We start from the raw sequence: 20,808 nt of genomic DNA, 5'->3' as shown, positions 1-20,808 counted from the left end.
TCTGGCTCTGAAATGCAGAGAGATGAAAGTGACAAAGAAATAATTTAAAGGCAGACAATGTCATGTTATTAATGCTCAAGTTCTTTTCAGATGACTTTAGATCTGTAACAAAAGAGGAATCTAGTCACTATGTCTTCACCTGTTTTATGTGCAAAAAGGCTTTGTGCCTTTCCTTGACTGTTCTGCCCACCTGTGATCTGAATGGTATTCCAGAAGTGTCTGTATCTGGTCATGATCAGAGCCCACCTGATTAGTTTCTTACTTTGATATCTCTGTTCCCTGAGTTTTGAGCCTAATGAAGACAAACACATTTATTTCATTACATGACAATTTATTGAAAAACTGTTACTGCAGAAATAAGATTGCTTACAACTTACGGTTTTGTAATAATGCAATAAACCACTGGCTTTGGAAAAAGACTTAAGTTCTGAGTGTTCTATCCCTGGAGGTGTTCAAGGCCAGGTTGTATGGAGCCCTGAACAACCTGATCTAGTAACTAATTTATTGTTTGGCAACCCCGCCTATGTAACAGGGGATGGAACGAGATGTTCTGTAAGGTCTCTTTCAACCGAAACCACTCTATGGTTCTGTTATATGATTTCCTCCAATATGAAAATGTAAAACTGAAAACTTATGGCAAATCTGTGTGATTTATATAAAATGCAGTTTTGTATTTTGCTAAAAAAATAGAACAGTAAAGTCATACGGAAGAAGTCACAGAGCACTAAATTTACTTTGCTACTATATCAACATACCAGCAGTTGGTCAGCTTTAAATTTAAAACAGGTTTATATTTAGAAAAGAAGCATTTCAGAATTTGACCTGGTATTTGAAATATTTATTTTATCATATAATAGTTTCTCGATGTTCCAAACTATTCATTATTTGTTGCTCAGTTTTCTCTAAGTAAAGAATTAATATCTATATTAAGAATTAATTTGCTATTGAAAAACACAGTGCATCATTAAAACATGATCTAAGTTAACTCTTTGATGTCTACCAGCCCAGTCGATTCAACTTTTCTCAACTGTACAACCAAAGGGTTTTTTTTGCTGCTGTAATATGAACTATTTTAGATACAGATTTCTAATAAATAAGCCTCAACAGGGTAACATGGCCTATGCACATAAATCTCTTTCCTAGAGATGTTCTGAGTTTCTAGTTCTTAGCAAACTATATCTTTTCAACATTTTGGATCATATCGTGTCTCAAAGGACTCAGTTTGAGTACAGGAGAGAAGGTTCTGCTTCCTTATTATGAGCGGAGGTAAAGGTTTGAAGCATAATTAAGTCACTTCCCTGCTTCTAATCTCAACCTCTACTTATTATTATTTAATTATAACATCATATAATTAAGCTTGAGATTTAGACTTGTTTTTCTCCTAAAACCTGCTACTCTGCAGAATACATCTTATTCAAAGGACAAAATCTAACTCCTTCACAGCCTTGACTTTAGAGATAGTTGAGGTGAGAAATAGTTATATAGGTAGGTATATAAAGTGAATGGGTATGCTTGTGACTCTGTGTATGTACGTGTGTGTATGTATAATATATAACCAGCCTTATGAGCTGATCATGAGCAGATGTTCTGACCATGTTTATTTTAACACCTTGTTATTATTTAATTACTTCAATTACTTTCTCATTTATTCTTTTTTCCTTCTTTTAGCCACCAGATAATGGGCCTCCACCATTACCAACATCTTCCCTTCCCGAAGGCTATTATGAAGAGGCAGTGCCACTTAGTCCTGGGAAGGCTCCTGAATATATCACTTCCAGTGAGTAGTATATATCCAGATTAGTTTCGCAGCAATTGAATGCTAATTCTAGTGTCTTTCAGCTTTTTTTAGAATTCAACAGTTATATCTCTGTTGGTGCTGTCGTTGCATGTTATAAGTGTAGTTTCATTGCCCTCACCAACCATGCGTTGTTTTGGTACGCAGAAATGTTTTGATCTGCACAAACCAGGCTCCTTTTAGAAGAAAGTAAATCTGGAGCTCCAAGTTAGGTGCACATTGATGTTTCAACTGCTGCTGTAGGCAGAAGGTCCTCATTGGTCCTCTGGGCATATCTGAAGTATGAATGTGCTGGGGACGTTCGAACCAGGGGTCCAGAGTTAAGTATTGTCTATTCACTAAACTACTGATAGTGTAAATGTAGAGGCCTCAGAAATTGGTCTTGATATGCAGATCTATTGTTATTCTCCTATTGCACTGATTTACTTGCTAAAGTGTACAAATAAAAAGCAAAAAATTGTCTTTTCTGAACTGAGTAATTATTGAAAACATGCACAATTTCTATTGATTGATGATGTAGAGACACATCATTTATACTGGCTCCCATAAGCCATGTTTAGTGCACGTCAGTGTTACAGTAACTACTTGTTTTGTGCAAAAGGCATAGGCTAGTCCCCCAGGTGACCATTAAAACTTCCATTGGCAGCACACGAATACTCTCTATCAAATTCCAGTACTTACGCAGACTCACTGCACTTAAGACGAGACAGGATGACAGCATAGTAATGAGAATGTATGCATGGTGTTTTATAATAAAAAGTTGCAAAGATTTTCCCTTTTGCTACTCTTTTTTGTTGGGTGAGATAATTTAATACTTGTGTATGGCTTATTCATTTTGTGTTTGTGTGTTCCAAAGATTGAAGGGATATCTGCCTGCATTTTTTGCTGTTTCTGTTATTTGAACCAAAGCAAAAGCATAAAATAATATTTCTGTCCTTAAAGTACTTCCATAGGCATCACCTGAAAACACTAATTATACACTGTGTGACAGGGAAGTTTGCTTGTCATTGTGTGTTAGCTCTGAACATTAAAAACCAAACCAAGCTAGCTGGCAGCTCTTAATTTGCTGGGAAATTCAAGATAAGAAGGAAATTCATATAATGCAAAGTAAATGAAGGAACTTAGGGCAGCAGGATCACTTCTCTTCTTACGTCCTTGCTTGAAATTCTGCAGGGTGGTCCTGCTATACCCTGCAATCTGGTGAGCTGCTGACTTGTGTTTTGTTATTAAACAAAAGTCATACTCAGGCAGGAAAATATTAATAGCACAGATATTAATAGCATGGCAAAAGGATCACCTAGAAAAAAAAAAAGTGGCACAGTATGAAACTGATATCTTTTTGTACTTAACCATCCAAATCCATAAGAATATTTAGTATATCAGCCTTCAAATTTCATTAATATTTCCATAAATGTTAGTATATATATCCAGACATCTAAAGCTTTTTTACAGTAACTTATTAGTGCAAAAGTGCCACTGCCCTGCTGTGATTTTGCTTAATTTTCTTATGTCCTTAGCTTTTAATTTATATTAAAAATCATCCACTCTTCTTCCATAATTAAGTTGTTTTTAAATTTAATATATCATCAGTAATTTATCTACACCCAAAATTTTCACAAAACCTAGTGTATGTGACTATTAAAGTAAGCCACCAAAGCACTGTACTAACCAAAGATAGAAGCTATAGCTAATCAGACTGCTGAGATAAAGAAGACAGTAACAGCAAGTTTCTGGAGGTATAAGAAATAGAAGAATAAACTATTAAATAACTGTTGGGATAGATGCAGTTATCTTAAGCAAATATTCCTACAGAGTATTTTTGTAATATCATTAGTAGCAAGGAAACTTTCATACTATATACTATACCTAGAAATCATTAAAGTCATTCAGACTTCATTAGATTTGATAAAACCCAAAAACAGTTTATTTTGGACAGATGCTTTTCACTTTCTTTTTTTCCTACCGGATTTTTGTATTTCTTTCCTTCCTCCCCACCACCCCCTTCAAAACCTTAAGAGTCTGTTCACATGTACATGTGCGCAATACATTTTCAGATCTTAATTATAATTCTGAGTGTAGCCTCATTATATTTTTTTTAACTTCTATTTTAAATGAAGATCAAATTATTGTGTACACTTCCTTGCCACTACAAAGAGATCAGAATATCTGGGGTTGATTTGGAGGCTCTGGTGTATCCTGTTTTCAGCTACACGTAGGTTGGGACAGACACACAATAAGCTCACCAGCAATTCAGTCCCTTGTCTTGATCCTAAGAGCCGTGGGTCTCTTTCCTATGTCCCAGGCTGTGTCCCAAGTACCTAGCTAAAGCAAATGAGAGATTTTCTTCCTTGAAGTATTTGGGTGAAATTTTATTTACTGGAAATATTCCAAGCAATTCATCTCCATGGGAAGATTCTTCACTTCTCCATGTGCCACTGGCAAACAAGTGTGTCTTCATGTCGCAGTAATTATCTGAGGGGCTTCATATATACCCACGTAATCAACTAAATATGCATGGTGGAAATGAGGGCTCTGTAGTAACAGAAAATTAGTTTTTTAAGAGAGGGGTCTGCTATAGAGCTGTCTGCTTTATTGAAAACATAAGGACTAAGCAAAGATTGCATAATTAGAAAGGAATCTTGCCACTACTTCATGAAACTTGGTGCAGGATTAACTACTTAAACTAAGCACATAATAAGAAGTATTTTTGCAGAATGGTTTTAACTTGAGCAGAATCCATGGTTCAGGGAACATCATCATCTATCCAACATTAATCATGTCTCTGCAGGTGCTGTAATTGTGAACTACAAGATATATTTGACAGGTAGATAGTACCCCCACATTTATTCTTGTGACCTTTGTCATATGCGGTATTTATTTCTTAATATGCTTTATTAATATTTACATTTCTATGCCTACATTCTGCATTCTGCAATCAGTGAGATTGAGACGTTTTCTCTGTAAAAGCACTACAAATGATGAAAGTATCTGCCAGGTAACACTTTGAAGGTAGTAAAGCCGTTTATTCCCAGCTTGTTTTTCAATTAAAATTCACAAGGTTTCAACACCTTCCGTCTCCTATAAAATTTCATAATGGAAACACTTCTTTTATTTAATTAACTTAATGTACTGATATTACTAAGCACTGAAACTGTAGTTTGACATTCAAAAGCCTTAGCTTAAAAAGGCACCCTGTTGGGCTCTTCAGTTATTTCTGTACACTTCATGGCTAAATGTTTTAACTTGACACTCTCACGCTTTTCTTGAAGATTATGACTCGGATGCTATGAGCAGCTCTTATGAATCCTATGATGAAGAGGAAGAGGATGGAAAGGGGAAGAAAATGAGACATCAGTGGCCTTCTGAGGAGGCTTCTATGGATCTGGTGAAGGATGCCAAAATTTGTGCCTTCCTACTTAGAAAGAAACGATTCGGGCAATGGACCAAACTACTGTGTGTTATCAAAGAAAACAAACTACTGGTAATTCTTATTTCTATCTGCCTGTATTTTCTTTCTACCTTTTAGACTATGTATTTATTTTTATAGAGATTTAACTTTGGAGTAAGTTCTGCAAACAGTGGCCAAGTCTACGGTAACCTTACCAACAAGTTCGGTTATGATTTACCCAAGAATCTGAAAACTACTGAAATTATAAGCGTATCATGTAACCACTTAGACTTTTATTGCTCTTAAACCCAGTCAGTTCCCTGATGTAGGAAAGAAAGTCTAGCCTATTAGCTTTCACTGTATTTCATTTGGAGAAAATTTTGCTGAAACTATAAATCCAATCTTTCATTCCCTGTGGACCAAAAATCTCTTAGGGAGCTTTGTGTATGAACTATTGGATCAGACTGCTGGAGAGAAAAGTCCCTTGTTAGACTGAGAACTCACTTGGCAGCATATGCTGTTGTAATGTATACACTTTAAACTAAACCTTCACCATCTGTTCTGCAGTAATTACAGATGTAGTATTCACATGATGCACAGCTGCATTATAGAAATACATCCACTTGTTAGTGGATATATTTGTTTCTTAAGCAAATCTGTCATGTTTCTGAATGATTGGAGGCACCAGTAAAAGATTCTGAAAGTTAGTAAATTGTCAGCTTATAGAAGTCTTTTTGTTTGTTGTAAAGAAGGCCTAATTGAGATTCATTTCTGTGATATTTAAAGCAATCTGAGGCTTATAGTAACGTATCAGCTGGGGCCTTCCAATCTTCCAGTCTGGTGTTTGCGATAGGTCTAGCTAGTTATGTAACTAGTAAATACAATACTATCCCAAGGATTAAAAGCTGATTAACATGTGATAGAAAATTTTCTGTAGAACCTCAGTATTCTACACAAGTACAGGACAGCTTAGGGGTGTTCACTTTCCAAGTACATTAACAGTTATTGGCTTTATGGGAACTATCATGATATGAAATAGTGATTGCTGGGTAAGAGGCTTCTGGAAATCTAGCTGGAGTTCACTTGCTCATTTTCCATGGTTACTGAGGTTTTAATGCTTGTATCCACAAAGAAATGTTTAATGTGATCTGGTTTGTATCATGTTGTTGCAACATCACTATTTTTAGTCAACATTTTTATCAACATATAACAGAACCAAGTCAGGTTTCAGGACCATACAATTACAGCTTGAAGAAAAGAAAGAAGAAAAAGGGAAAGAAGCAAATTTTCTCAGAAGTCACACAGTATTTCTTCTAGAATTATGTTTGTTGTTCTATAGAGAAATATGTTATTTTTTCTCTTTTCCTATAGCCACATGTGTGGTCTGCAAAGATTTTTCTCTTTATAGGGATTGTCTTTCATTAATTCTGTAATGGGTGTTAAGAAAATTAAAATCCCAATAGGAATTTAATGACCAAATTACACAAGATTGGTTTATTGTTTGAAGGAGGACTTGGAGATATAACTTATGAGATATGCAAGTAAAACAAATATATGTTCTGAGGGATTAGAAATTGCCTGCATTATAAATGTGGCTTTAATCAAAAAACAAAAATGTTTTAATTAGAATTAGACATTAAGAATAAGACTTAGTAGAGAATTGTTTTTTTTTCACATAAAGTTACCTAATATATAAATACTTCAGTTTTAGTAATGCATAACTGTAAAAAAATTAAATTAATGTAAAGGAATCTGTATGCTTTTAAATGCTTCTTTAAGTGACTGTTGTATGTTTTCTAGGTTTCATAGCTTGAAAACTTAAGTTTTTTGCAATTACGACCTTAAAAGCTGTGACCAAGTGGGAGAAATTTTGAGTTAATTAGCCTTGGAGAGAAAGGAAGATGATGGGTAGTTTGCAGAAAGTTAGGTTGTATTTGTTTAGCCTAAATTGGAGTATTTATGATATCCTTCTAAGAGCTACTATTCTGACAGTTTGCATCATGGCTTGAATATGGAGTTCTGCATTTATTCTGTTCACATTTATACATATATTTTGCATGTGTATATACTAGTCAGTGTTTAATACCATATACTTTTTTTAGCCTTCATGCTTATCTGTATGAGTAAAAGTCCAACTTATACTGGTATATAAAATTACTTGGGATTCATATACAGAGCTGAACATTGTTCTGCAGTCTGGCAGCTTTCTTAAACTCAGCTGTACTGATGTGCTAGGAGAATAGGAACTCAGTCAGCAGGACAAGTGACATAGTGTGGAACTCTTCATGTTCTAGTCATCAATTCAAACACAGATTAAGTCATTAGTAATCCAGCATGGAATGGCTGTTCTTTGACAGCACTTGCTCTTGAGGGAAAAGAAAAAAAAAGTATAATTCATATAGTTTTAGCTAGAAGCTTATAGAGTAAACCAACATTCGTGTGATTTTTTGCAGTGAATGATGAAACTGAATTAGTTGAAAAACTACAGTCCTTTGGTCTTGCCCTCTTTCCACACTGTGGAAATTTGCTACTTATCTTTACAAAAAGGGCAGCTGAATAAGGTCTGTACCTGAGTGATGGCAGCATGTAGGTTTGCCTTGATGGTGCTAGAGGGCAGGCACAGCATCTGGGCTTGAAACTTATTAACTGTACAGGCATGTTCTATGCTACCTGTGAGCAGACATCCAAAATCACCCTCTCCATACCTGATGGAGGCCAAGGTTGAATCATGAAGATAACACAGAGATCCTTAATGCCCTCCATGTGTTGTACCTGTCCTGCAACAGCAGATCTCTATTAATGATGGTCTGGAAGCAATTTTTCTTTACAAAGAGGATGAGAAGGAGAAATGTGAAGCCAGCATTGGCTAAGCTCCATGGTATGTGGTAAAGGGTCTGTGGAAAATATTAAAAATAGAATTTCTATATAATAACAGCTCTCCTCCAAAGTTCAGAAAGATGAGATCTAACTTTTGACCTTTCCTTACATTTTACAGTGCTACAAAAGTTCTAAGGACCAGCAGCCCCAGATGGAGCTGCTCCTGAATGACTGCAGCATCACCTACATCCCCAAAGACAGTAAAAAGAAGAAACATGAACTGAAAATCTCACACCAAGGAGCGGATGCGCTAGTTCTGGCAGTACAGAGCAAAGAACAGGCGGAGCAGTGGCTAAAGGTATGGGGTAACCACTTAAATTCCAGCCAGTCTGAGACTGCAGAAATCCAGACTTAAAGGTCTGGCCTTGAGGCAGCTCCTTGGGCAACCAGAAGCTCAGTGTCACACAGCTGCTGTGGGTGCATGTGCTTTTCACTGCCAACAGCACAATAATTGGCACCAAGAGAGGAGGTGACAATTCCCTTCCATTTTTATCTCTAGCTCATTCTCCAGAAAGATTTGGTGGTTCAGATTCCCTCAGGTAAAGAAAGCTGGCACTCAGCATGCTCTTTGTCCATCAACATAGCAGCTAAGGCTACCATGCAAAACTGCAAAATACCACCATCACAGTCATCTTTTTATAAAAGAGATAACTCCGAGAAGGTACCTGCTTGAATTGCTCAGGAAGAAGAAAAAATATTCAGATCCTTGAAGTCAGTTAAAGTTTACTTATTCTCATGGAGCAGTGCATCCTCTGTTGCAGTTTACTCTGGAAAAGACAGTTCTGAGAAACAGGATTTTGTCATTTTTCACCTTTCTGTGCGATCTCTGAAAAATGTGGAAAATTCTGATGCAAGGGTGGCAGTTTTATACTGGACTTTGTCAGTCTCAGATAATGGATAATGGAGTTCAGTGAGGTAGTGTGGGAAACCACTGCACTTCTAATGGCTTGGTTTAAGACCTTTAAATCCAGCCTTTTAAGTGCATGTTGAAAGTCTAAATGCATAAGGCCGATCGGGCGTTCTCTATGCTGTGCTCTGATCTAACCTTATATGGTACTTATTTTGCTGAGAATAAATTGTATTTCTCCAAACACAATTGAATTAAACACATAGGAATTTCCTGATGACAGTTTTTTTTTGTAGAAGGGAGGAGAGAGAAAATGCAGCTTAAGAGGTATGAGCTCTGCTTTGGGCTAACTGACCAAGTGGAAAATTAATCTGTAATTTCCTATTTTGCAACATTAGAATATACCTTTTGGGGATTGCGGGATGTCCATGCTTTGTTTTGAATGGGAGTTTGCATGTTGTCTTAAAAAATGCACTCTGTTTTCTCTTTTTAATGTAAACTAATCATTATTTTTTGGTGTCTTCTAACACCAGTATTTTAAGTTTCAAAACAAAGGGCCATCTGAAGGTCCTATTAACTCACCTCAAATTCAAAGGAATGAATGGGAATGAAAATAAATTCATCAGTCGTATTCTTTGCTGAGGGAATTCCACTTCAGTTAGATCATAGTAACTGTCCCATTATTTCCTGCCTTGTTCTAAACTTGGGTTTAGTAAAGCTGAATACACTGGCAGTTATCAGACTTTCTTTCATAAAAATTGTTTTCTTTTTTTGTTGTTGTTTTTTTTTCCCATAAAACTTTCTTCACAGAGAACAGTACTAGATTTTCCCATATCCCAGATGCATTCCTGCTACTTAAGGAAAAAAAAAAAAGAAAAAAGGTTTTGTGCAGTTACACATTTGGCACAGTTGTACTGAGGTCGAATGGCTGTACAGTATGCTGTCATCTGTAGAGCACGTGGAGACAGTCTGACAGCACTTTATTTAGTTCCTCCTGCTGCAAAGCTCTCCCAAAGAAACTATCCCAACAACATGGCAATGCTACTGTATGCTCAGCTTCCAGGTTCTCAGTGCTGCTGCCGTACTCTCTGATCTGTACAACACAAATAGCAAGCCAGCAGCTAACCCACAGTGGTTTGTGCAGCTCTTGCAACAGCTCCACAGTTTTGAGAAGTATGGCTCCTCAGAAAATAAAATTATTTATTTTCTGTTTTTTAAAAGGTATGAAAAAAATGTATTTTTTTTTTAATTATGAAAATACTTGGGCTTTGCTCTTTCAGCCCTTACAGTGAGCTTGTGAAGATTGTAGTTTCTGTAGGTAATAAATAGACAGATTTTTACACTATGCAGAGGACCTCTGGATCCTTAGTTTTTAATCATAACACGCCCTCTCTGTCACTGATGCTTTATGAATACGTACATGCCAGTGGAGCTAGGTTATTGCTTGGGAACGACAGGTTCCCATGAAGAAATCTGTATGCAAGTATCAAGTTAAAGCTTTATTCTTGAGCCTGAAAAGCTCAAAATGGATTTGGAGGCCAGATTTTCCCATGAAAGCTAAACTAGATGATCTTTTTAAAGTCAGATGTAATCTCTATAAAATGCATTTGCTTAAGCAAATAATTTTAGAATACCTATTGAAAGGCAAGGGGCATTAGAACAAGTAGAGTTGAAATAAATGCAGAATACTTTAGGCCTTTTTTGTAGAGATGACACTAAGAAAACAGCTGATAAACGTGCAAATTGAAGTCTAGACTGGAAACCACAAAGGGAGTTTCAGGTTTACCAGCTAACAAATACTTGCTGAAAAAGATAGCTGATGTCACCAAAGAGCCTGTCGTGATTGCAGAGCATTGAGCATAACTTGTATAAAATCCAGGCTACAGCTGAGATCATAGCAGTATTACCGTGTACAACATAAAGTGGTGGAAATTTCCAAACTTGAGTCCTGAAATGTTCCCACAAAAATGTACATGAAAAAATGTATGCAGTTACACACTCTGACCCATACATGAGCTTTTTCCATGTGCGCTTGGAGTATATGAGCATCTGTGTGCACTTTTGTGCATTTGTGGTCAAGTGAGGTCTTAAATCTTCCTGTTTGTCTCAGCACATCCAACAGACTGATGGAAACTACCCACTTATTCGTGAGCATCCCTGGGAAATGCTACATTAGAAATAAAAGGACTACTAAGAAGATTACAAGAAGATGCTTGTTTAGTGGCTTCATTCACACAGATGAATATGTTCTTTGTGCAGAGCCTTCAAACTAGCCCCAAAAGACAGCTCTTAATGTTATAAATACGTGGACACCAAAGAAATAATTTCTGAAGCAGCTTCTTGTAGAAGACCAATAGGAGAAGGAAATGGTCATGGTGTCTGGCCCCAAGGCCTTCCCCTCCTCCTAGAGATGCCTCCTGCAAAAATGAACTTCTGATTTATCACTCACCACTTATCTACCATGCATCGTAGTTAATCTATGAATCATTTCTGGATCTTGTCCTTTATTTTCATTTTTTCCTAATGGTAAACACCCTTGGTTAACTTTTCTTCAGTTTATGGTGTGCAGCAGCTCTTCACTTCAAGATCTGTAATTGAACACATAATGTATCTGTCCTCGTATCTGCACCTGCCATTGTCCTGAGCTTGTAATAAGAGAGATTTCATCCCAAAGATAGAAGAAAATCAGAGTTGTGTCATTTAGTGACGCTATCTTGCTCCTCATGAGACTGCTGAGTTAACCTACCCAACTTCCATCTTTGATAATTGCATGTTATCTCTTGTGAAAATCTTAGAAAACCTCTTATTTTTCCCCCACTACATCGAGCTTAGTGAGAGGGCCAAGTGGCTTCTGGGCTTCAGTCTTAATGTGGACTGAGTTTTACTGAAGAATAAACTACTGGCATAGCTCTTTGTTTACCAGTTCAAATCAGCAGAAAACTGAGCTTGTAACCGTAAACACTGTGTGTCTGCTTTTACTTTCTATGGGAATTTCCAGCTAAAGATCTCAAAATACTTCAAGCATTACTTTCTTGGCTGAAGCAAAGCTCCCTAACATTGTCATTATCTCCATTTTTTAGACTGGGAAAAGTCAAGTGCTGAATGATTGTACCTTAAAACTGAGTAGAAATTCAGTAGGGAGATGCATGCTGAGAACAACTGATTTCCATACAGTGTTTGTTGGCTTACAAGTAACTGTAGGTGTGCACAGTGTCCTGGCACAGTCAGGTTGGGTTCTTTCTGCACTTCATCACCAGTGCAATGCAGTGATGGCAGAACCTGCAGGCTCAGAGCGCTGAGCTGCATGTGAAAGCTGTGACAGCCTGCAAGATCCCTTCTGGTGTACTTGGGCAGAACAGCAGAATCCTGTCTTTTCTGGGAGGTGGCCAGTAGCCACGTGAACCAGTGGGTTTGTGTGACTGGCATTGTGGGGAAAAGATGTACTTTAAAAAAGCAGATGCTGTATATATAATATTTTCTTAAAAAGCAATGAATAAGGAACCACAAGTATCCTATTTGCTTGCTTTCTCAGGAATACATTTTCTTTATGCTAAAATCTCAAATGCAAGCTGTAGCAAATCTCAGAGCGGCACTTAGAAGGGCTGAGACTGCATCTCCTGCTTTCCCCACTAGACAGCATTCCTTTTCTCTCCTGCTTGCAGCTTTGGATGGCAAATTATTTAAACAGTACCCAGCTCAGATTTATGGCTTGAAGTGCATTCTGCATCCCTGCATCGCCTGGATTGGAGGGGCAGCCCTGTGTGGGAGCACTGCTCCCCATGCAGAACAATGTCTCCAGCCACCCAGCACTGCCTGTCCTAGGCTCTGTCTGGTCCAGTGGCCATATATGGAAATAGTCTTCATGGTAGCAATGCAAGAAAGAGGACACGGGGCTTGTCTTGGTTAGGTATGCCAGGAAAGTATTTTTATGGGAATATATACATAGTAAAATAGGCTTGCTGGCTGGTTAGTTTGCTGGAATCTCATTCCCAGTTTACTCAGAGAAATGGCAGTAAGACAGAAAGATGAATCTTTTCAGGATAGGTTATGCTTCAGGATGATGTTTTCCAGTACATAAAGTAAAACGTGTTTATTTTCAGGACTTACAGCATAGACTATGTGAATAATTTCTGCTTTTCCTCTAATTTCTGTAGGTAAACTTCTTGAGGCATTTCTTCTCTTTAAAGTGCTAGTAGAACTTTGGTCCTCTGTTAAGTAGGATAAGATTAATGCTAATATATGTTGTGCATAAGAGGTCCAATGGAGAAAATGAGAATTTAGTTATGCCAAAAGTCCCACAGCTCCTCCAGCACTGAGCAGGAGGTGCTTCAGGAGCAAGAATTGCTGGAGTAACTCTGGAGCCAAATGCATTTCCTTCTGCTTGGTTGTATATACGCGGATTTCAGTTTGACCTTATTCCCAACTTCAGATATAAGAAGAGATGAGAGGCAGGGAACATGAGCTCTCCCCGCTTCTAGCAGTTCTTATATTCTGTGAGATGTAGAGATAGATTGGGACAGAAGAGTCTGTTGGTTGGATGAATTTCTAGTTTGGCTGCAGCTGCATAAAGAAATGAAGCAAATGTCCTTCAAAAAATGAAGCAGAATTATCAATTTTCTCTCTCATTTCTTTTGAACTCAGTCAAATTTAAAGTTAATCTTTTCTCTGCCTGCTGTGGGAGATGGTGTCTGTCTCACAGACATTAAATTCCTGTGAGTTTCATGAAAACAGGTGTTGGGTGGACAAGAGATGCAGTAATCGCATCTCTGTGGTAAGTACAGTCTGTGACTGACCTCGTCCCTTGGTATTTTCCGAGACAAAGTTTTGTAAGCTCTTCAGACACAGGAAGGCTTTCAGTCTTACTCCTTATCAGTTACCAAAGAGCTCAACCACAAGTAACCAGCTGCACACTTAATACTTTTGCTCAGAATTTGCTTGGTTTCTTTGTGGCAGGGTATGGTAAGTAAGTAGCTGACTTTCTGGTTTTACAGCATACCCCGTATTTTTATCTGGCAATTGGATCTTTGAAGGTAGCTGGAAAAAGCTAATTTGATTCTTCTGATTTTGCATGTAAAAAGAATAAATGTAGGGCAGCTGTTTTGCCTGCAGTTGTGGTGTGTCATTTAAAAGAAAATACACATAGAAATTTGTGTATGAGTGCAAGTATGAAAGATTTGTAGTCAACTTTATTGCTTGTGTAGTAGGCTTTTATAAAGAGAAATATTCCAGACGTACCACATGGCAAAAATTCCACTGGCTTCACCCATCATTATCAGCTGCTTTGGGCAGGGAATCTTCCCAGCTGTATACCTGCGAATATTTCCCCTTCATTCCTCATGGCGCCAACATCAATGCAATACACTTGCATATCCAGACCCAGCTGGGGATTCAAGACCTTCTTATAACATAAATAAGTAAAAATAGTATGGTGCAGGCTGCACAAGCTTTTTCCATGTCTGCATTTGAAAGACGCAGCTCTGAAATCTAACTGTAATATTGTTATGGTAACAATGGTATTTAAAATTCTTGCGATGGAATAGCAAGAGGTTATTTTAAATGTATTTACTTTTGAAGCTGTCCAAATGAAAGGTCTTCTGTCTTCTGGTTACATTTGTTCATATATTTTAATTATTTTAATACATAGCATGTTTACACTCTTAGTTTGATTTTCCTGGCGTCCTGTGCGTGTGTGTATATAATATATGATGCATTTATAGTGAGAAGAAGAGAATGATTTCCCTTTTCTTATGTGTGGGAAAAATTAAGCTATTAATGGAGTACGCTCCATTACAAAGTAATCTAGTGCAGCCTTCCAATTCCATTTATTAAAAATCACACATTTGGGGATTTCTCTTATTTGCTTTTTAGTTTTGGAACTGCTGCGATTATATATTTATTCATATTTTCATACATTTCATTGCAACAGATAGAAGTTTGCTGACTTCACCTTGCTCCTGCTCACAAGTATTTTTAAATGAAAATAGCATTCTTTTGTTTTCGTATGACTCCAAGAGATGGAACATTATAGAAAAAAATTGACAAGAACTCTGAGTCTTGTGACAGAAATTCTGAGAGTTGGCAGCGCGAGTGGAATGTTTTATCCTTAAAATTTTGAGTTAAAGCTATAAGCATGTGAAAACCTCATTTATAATGGCAGCTGTCTGCAAACGTAATTATAGTGAGTGCATCCAGGCAACCATTTTATATTAAAGGCATTTCATCCTGGTGAGCTCTGAAAGTATGAATTCTATGATATGCATCAAACACAATTATACTGTACATAGAAGATGATGAGGAAGCATTTGCTAACGAACCTCTTGAGCCCAGATGAAGTGTGGAATACTTGAAAATCCATTTTCTTCAGATCTTGACATGAACTTCTATTTGGCAGTATGCTATTTTTTCAATCAAAATTTAATTACAACCCAATTAAACACTTTAGCTTCTCCTTAAATATGTGAGGTATGATAAGAACCGTATTTACTTGAGTGCATGACTTTGCACATATTATTCAGTTAGCACTGCCAAATCATTTCCCTCTGTTCTGTCTGTAACTCCCATTACTATCTGCTTTTGCCAGAATTAACTAACTGTGTGGTGTGAGCAGATGCTGAAAACATGAGCCATTGAATCAGGGTCATGCAGAAGACAGAAATGAATGTTCCCAGAAACTGTGTTTTCTCAAACTGAAGACCAGTAATTGAAAGGAAAGTAATACACAGAAACAAATTCTAATGTGTGTGTAGAGACTTAGGAAGAAGTTTAACTCTGAGATGCAAATGTTCTGCAGTAGACATATCTACATTTTCCATTAGAAAGCACACCCAGTGCCATGAATTTGATAATACTGTGCTTATGTTTCTGAGAAAAAAACACAGAGAAGTTCAGACAGTCATGAAAGGATACCGAAACATTTTAAGATACTTAGAACTAAAAATGCAGGTTCATTTCCCTCCTATGCTTAGATTTGTTACGTAACATTGAGTGAGTGATTTAATCTTTCATTTCTGAGCTCTCCGTCTGTAATATAGACTTGGTTCTCTTCCTGTCTTTATGGAGTATAGTACCTTTAATTTATGAAGTGCTCATGAGTTGTTTCATTAAGGTCTCTTTAAGACCATAAACGTTTGCTTTGCTTAGCTTCACCCTTACAGGGAACTTCAGTGCTGTGAAAATAACTTTAAACTGTCTTTAATGGTTTCTACATCAAAATTGTTCAGTTCAAAACTGGGAAGAGGCTGTTATTATCCTGCTCCCCATTTAAGGAAATCTGGATTTTGGCAGTTAGATCATTGCTATTATTTCTGCGCCTGGTAGTTCTCAGACCAAGTCCTCCTCACTCCTACCCAGACTTACTGTAAACGGGGAAAAAGAGAGAGCAGGGTGTGTAAACACAGCCATGTGCATTGAAAGGGGAAAATCTGCACGTCTAGCAGGAAAGCTTTCAGCAGGGTAGGAGCAAGCCAGGCTCTGCTGTCCTCATGTGGCTGTTGCTGTAATCCAGTAGTGGATGATTACTGGTGTGTACAGAATAGAGTCATAGAATCATTTAGTTTTGAAAAGACCCTTAAGATTGTTGAGTCCATCCATCACCTCACATTCATATCCTTCACAGAGCCTTCCAGCACTAAAATAGATCGACTCTTCTGCCCAACTTGGTGTCATTTGCAAATTTAATGAAGGTAAACTCAAAACTAGCCTCAATGCTAAGCCCTAGGGAACACCAGTCGTAAGCAGTTATCAATTAGATTTAACACCAATCACAACAACCCTTTGGGCCCTGCCATCCAGCCAGACTTTTACCCAGAAGACAGTATATCCATCCAAGCCAGAGCAGTCAGTTTCTCCAGGAAAAGACTGTGGGAAACAGGCTTTGCTAAAATCCAAGTAAACAACATCCATTGCTGTTTCCTTGTCCACTCAATAGGTCATCATGTCATAGAAAAGATCAGGTTATTCAGGCAGGATCTGCTTTTCATAAATGATTAGGTGTGCTAAACACTAATTAGATGTGTTGAATGCTGAAAAACTCTCCTTGGAAAGGTTGTATTCTGATTTTGTTTTCTGTCTGCTGTTACCTTATTAGTCTATCCAAATATCTACTTGAAGTTTTCATTTCATGTATGGCTGAAAAGCTTTAAGAAGGATACTAGTGAATATTGCGGCTTTCCCTAGCTCAGCTTTTCTGACTGCTCAGGTAGAACTTAGGCTTGTATTTCCTGCAGTCAGAAAGCAAGTAAGATGGCAGTAGTGTGTGTGACAAAAGAAGTGTAATCAGTTTCCATTGGCATGAATCTGAATAGGAGAGTCAAGATCTGTTCTCATCATCACATGCAGTTTCATGCTGATAATCACCAGGTAGGAACCTCACTAGAAAAAAAAATAAATAACATAGAAAATCATTAGATGTCTTTAGTCATCACTTACGTCTACATTTAAATAGTTTCAGGTTTTGAACTTCACTTTCTATTGAGATCTCAGTGATTTCAGTGAGATTTTTCTTTAGCATTTTAAAAATAGACTTAATGTCATTACCATTTTTCAGAAGTCATTTACAATTACTTTGACCTATACCTTTATGTCAATATGCAAGTATAAAATGAAAATGTCATGAAATACCTCTGCACAGTATTAACTGTAGATCAATCGTCACTTCCTTGGATCTAATCCCACTTTTTTTGGCATAATAATGCAGGTAATTCAATGGTGTCAGCAAAGTTTATATTGCAGAAGTAGCACACAGAAATCAGCAGCGCTTTGGTTTCTTTACTCAGGAGGGCCTCAGAGCTTAGCTTGTCTAGAAACTGACACCTTCCACCTCTAGACACCATGTCTCCTGCAGGTCGCACATGACGTGGCTCAGGAAAGCAGTATGAGACCTTTGTAGTGGCAGCCTGCCTGACACACTGCTGTGGACAGAAAGATTTTCACACCACTGCTTTTCTAACCTGCCAACCTACTAAGTGTTTATGTGAATCTCCTTTCCATTTTCCCTTCACATTCATACATCATTTCTCAAATTTGTATTTGGTAAGTAATTAATAGGTTTTGCCTTTGCTCCTAAGGTTATAAAAGATGTATGCAACAACTGTATGGGCACTGTGGACTCTGATGGGCCGTTGTCTAGTTCTCCAGTACACAAGACAGAGCTGGAAAAGGTAAGCTTACCAAAATGATTAATGCTAACTTTCTCACAACTATTATTGAGGCTCTGCTAGACACTGCATGGTAGGGAGGATGTTCTTCAGACCACAAAGGTTTTATCACTTTAGCACAGTCTGTCCCTCTGGTGGCATCACACTGCACTCACTATTGTTGCATTGCATTGTACCCAGGAAATTAAGAGCAAAATATCTTCCACAATAGCTCAGATGTTTTTTGTGCACAAGCCCAGAGCAGCTGTGTTTGCATGGTTGCAAGTACCAGCACATCATTAACGAAGTAAATAGAAATATCAATAAATAGTTGTATTCTAAAATGCTCACTTTAAAACAACTTTTCCATGGTTTCTTTTTGTAATATTCTGTACATCTTCATGGCTCCACCACTCATGAAGGATGTGGTGCCAGCATAATCTTTATCCCACCTCATCTTGTATCCCATACACAGCAATTATAGGATAACAGGTGCTAAAAATCTATTTCAAAAGCTCCTATTTTGCAAATACTGAAAATATTTAAGCACCAAGTGGGAATGCACTGTTTTCTGACAAGTGGTATTATAAATGCATGTGTGAAGAAATTCTTAAAAAAAAAATCATTTTAAAGTTGTCTTATCCACATTCAGTGTTTAGTAGATTATTCATTGCTTAGCAGGTTAATACACAGAGACACTGTACAATCTTGTAATGTATTTAGAATGTAATGTGCAATGATTTTTTCACTTAGAAGGAAAATCTTTTGATGTAGACTTAATTTGTGATTTCTGTGCTATTCTAAATTCTATATGGATCTGTAAAAAATGATTTAAATCTGAATATTCTATTAACTTCTGTTTACCTTTGAAGTGTATCCGTGCTTGAAAAGTGCTTTATTCATAGCAAGCTTAATTTAAATTGACTGATGAGACTTAATGTGGTGAAGGTGACAATGTGATATGGCAGGGCAGCTGATCTCTTTGTTCCTGCAGAAGTTGTCATCTGAGAGACCAAGTTCAGATGGGGAGGGTGCTGTGGAAAATGGCATCACCACAGTGTGCAATGGAAAAGAACAAGGTATGTCTCAAATGCAGAGATGCTTACTGCAAAGAATAGGTGCAAATATGAAGAGAAAGGAAGTAAAATACATCTACCTTTTTTTTTTTTTTTGCTTAATAGTCAGTAATGCTTTTGAATTTTTACTCAGTGGGAAAAATCAGTACTAGTATAAAGAAATAGAATATAGAGATTATGATTTGGCTTTTTGTCTACTCAGAGGTACAGTTTTTTAAGTACAAGGGCGACCACTATAGGCAACTAACAGTTGCTTATGATAACTCTAACTGTACAGCAGGAATATAAGTAGTGGATATATAGACTTTAAGCAAAAAAAACTCTCTATCTCTGCATATTAGAAGGAAAGGATCATACATATTACATATATATGAATATATATCTCAGTTTATATGCGTATGTGTCTGCACACATAAAAAATAAGTATTATATATGATTGTATTAATATACTGCAACGTACATAATCATATCAGTGGGTTTGTGTGTATATATTCATGTAATTTTAAATGTGCTGCTTTGGAGCCATGCTTACCTTGTAATCTGTGTTATCAGAGGCACATCCCAAACGGAGGGCATTTTCCCTGAGTTGTATCTAAAAAAACTCAACGCCTGTGCTCTTACCTTTGTTTTCTCCTGCAAACAAAGGAAATTGTGTGATTTCCTTAACGTGCTGTGTAGCAGTGGTATCATCTAGATGGCACAAAATTGATGTTTTTCTGCAGCTGTAAGGCTGAAGTGTAATGTGAGCTGCAGGAAACACAGTGTGTCAATACTGGCTTCGGTGCCAGCTGCCAGCCGTCTCGCCTTTTCATTCATTCCCACTATCTTCTTCCTGTGTCATTTTTCCAGCATTTCCTCACCATTGAGATCTCTGACATGCCAAGTAGAATGGAACAATGTCAATTATTGTGGTTTCCAGAAGCTGCAGTACATGCTTATGTTTCACAGCATAACTGCTAAGCTTTCAGAAAGCCCACTGCTCAGGTTTTAATCTCTGCAGCCCACTAATCAACTCTATCATACAGAATCCAAATCAGGTGTTGTCCAACGTGTCCCAGAGTGACCAGTGGCCTCAGGTGCCCTGCAGGAAACATTCTGATGGGGCATGTGCTGCAAGGAAGCCAGAACATCTGCATTGGTGTTTACTGGAAAAAAAACCATCCACACCCAAAAAACACTTTTTTGCCCTCAGCACTGCACGTAGCAGGTGGAAGATTTATATGGTCTTGGCCACAGATACAATTACTAAATTATTTTCCATGTTTGCTAGCAATTAAGCTAAACATGATAAATTGTGCCCTTGTGAGTCTCAAACTGCTACTCTGTTTTCCGTGTATTCCTCTTCCCAGATCATTTCAGATAATTCTTTTTCATGTGAACATTTTGTTCTTTTTCTCTTTGTTTACACAAGCCCATAACCATTAAACTTTCTGTTTGGGAAAGTAGGAAATGGAACTAAGGATGTGAGGGGTAAACTTAAAGCAGCTCCATCAGTAACTATCCTACATGTAATTTCCATCTGACTTATAAATCAGGGTAATTACATGGGTAGATTTGCTACCCTGTCAGTTATCAGATTGACTTTTGCTCTGTTGATGGAATCCAAATCCACTGAATGTCATTTCTGAAACAAAGATTCTTTCATTATTTTGGTTTTATTTTGCAAATAAATTGTCTTTTCCTATTTTTTT

The 20,808-nt window shown here is 37.3% G+C and overlaps 1 protein-coding gene across 1 annotated transcript in view; it reads left to right on the top strand.

The window, feature by feature from the left end:
- The window catches only part of LOC104910875 (actin filament-associated protein 1-like), an 89,100-nt gene that overhangs the window by 14,118 nt on the left and 54,174 nt on the right, over positions 1 to 20,808 (top strand). The window contains exons 3-7 of the mRNA XM_010710526.1: positions 1,669 to 1,777; positions 5,065 to 5,276; positions 8,179 to 8,358; positions 17,973 to 18,065; positions 19,036 to 19,120. Of these exons, the coding sequence (XP_010708828.1) occupies positions 1,669 to 1,777; positions 5,065 to 5,276; positions 8,179 to 8,358; positions 17,973 to 18,065; positions 19,036 to 19,120 (679 nt within the window). The remainder of the gene's footprint in view (positions 1 to 1,668; positions 1,778 to 5,064; positions 5,277 to 8,178; positions 8,359 to 17,972; positions 18,066 to 19,035; positions 19,121 to 20,808) is intronic.

This window comes from Meleagris gallopavo, chromosome 4 (assembly GCF_000146605.3).
Source record: "Meleagris gallopavo isolate NT-WF06-2002-E0010 breed Aviagen turkey brand Nicholas breeding stock chromosome 4, Turkey_5.1, whole genome shotgun sequence".
Taxonomy (NCBI): Eukaryota; Metazoa; Chordata; class Aves; order Galliformes; family Phasianidae; genus Meleagris; species Meleagris gallopavo.
Note: the sequence above shows the minus strand (reverse complement) of the source record. Positions and strands in the feature narration are given on the sequence as shown.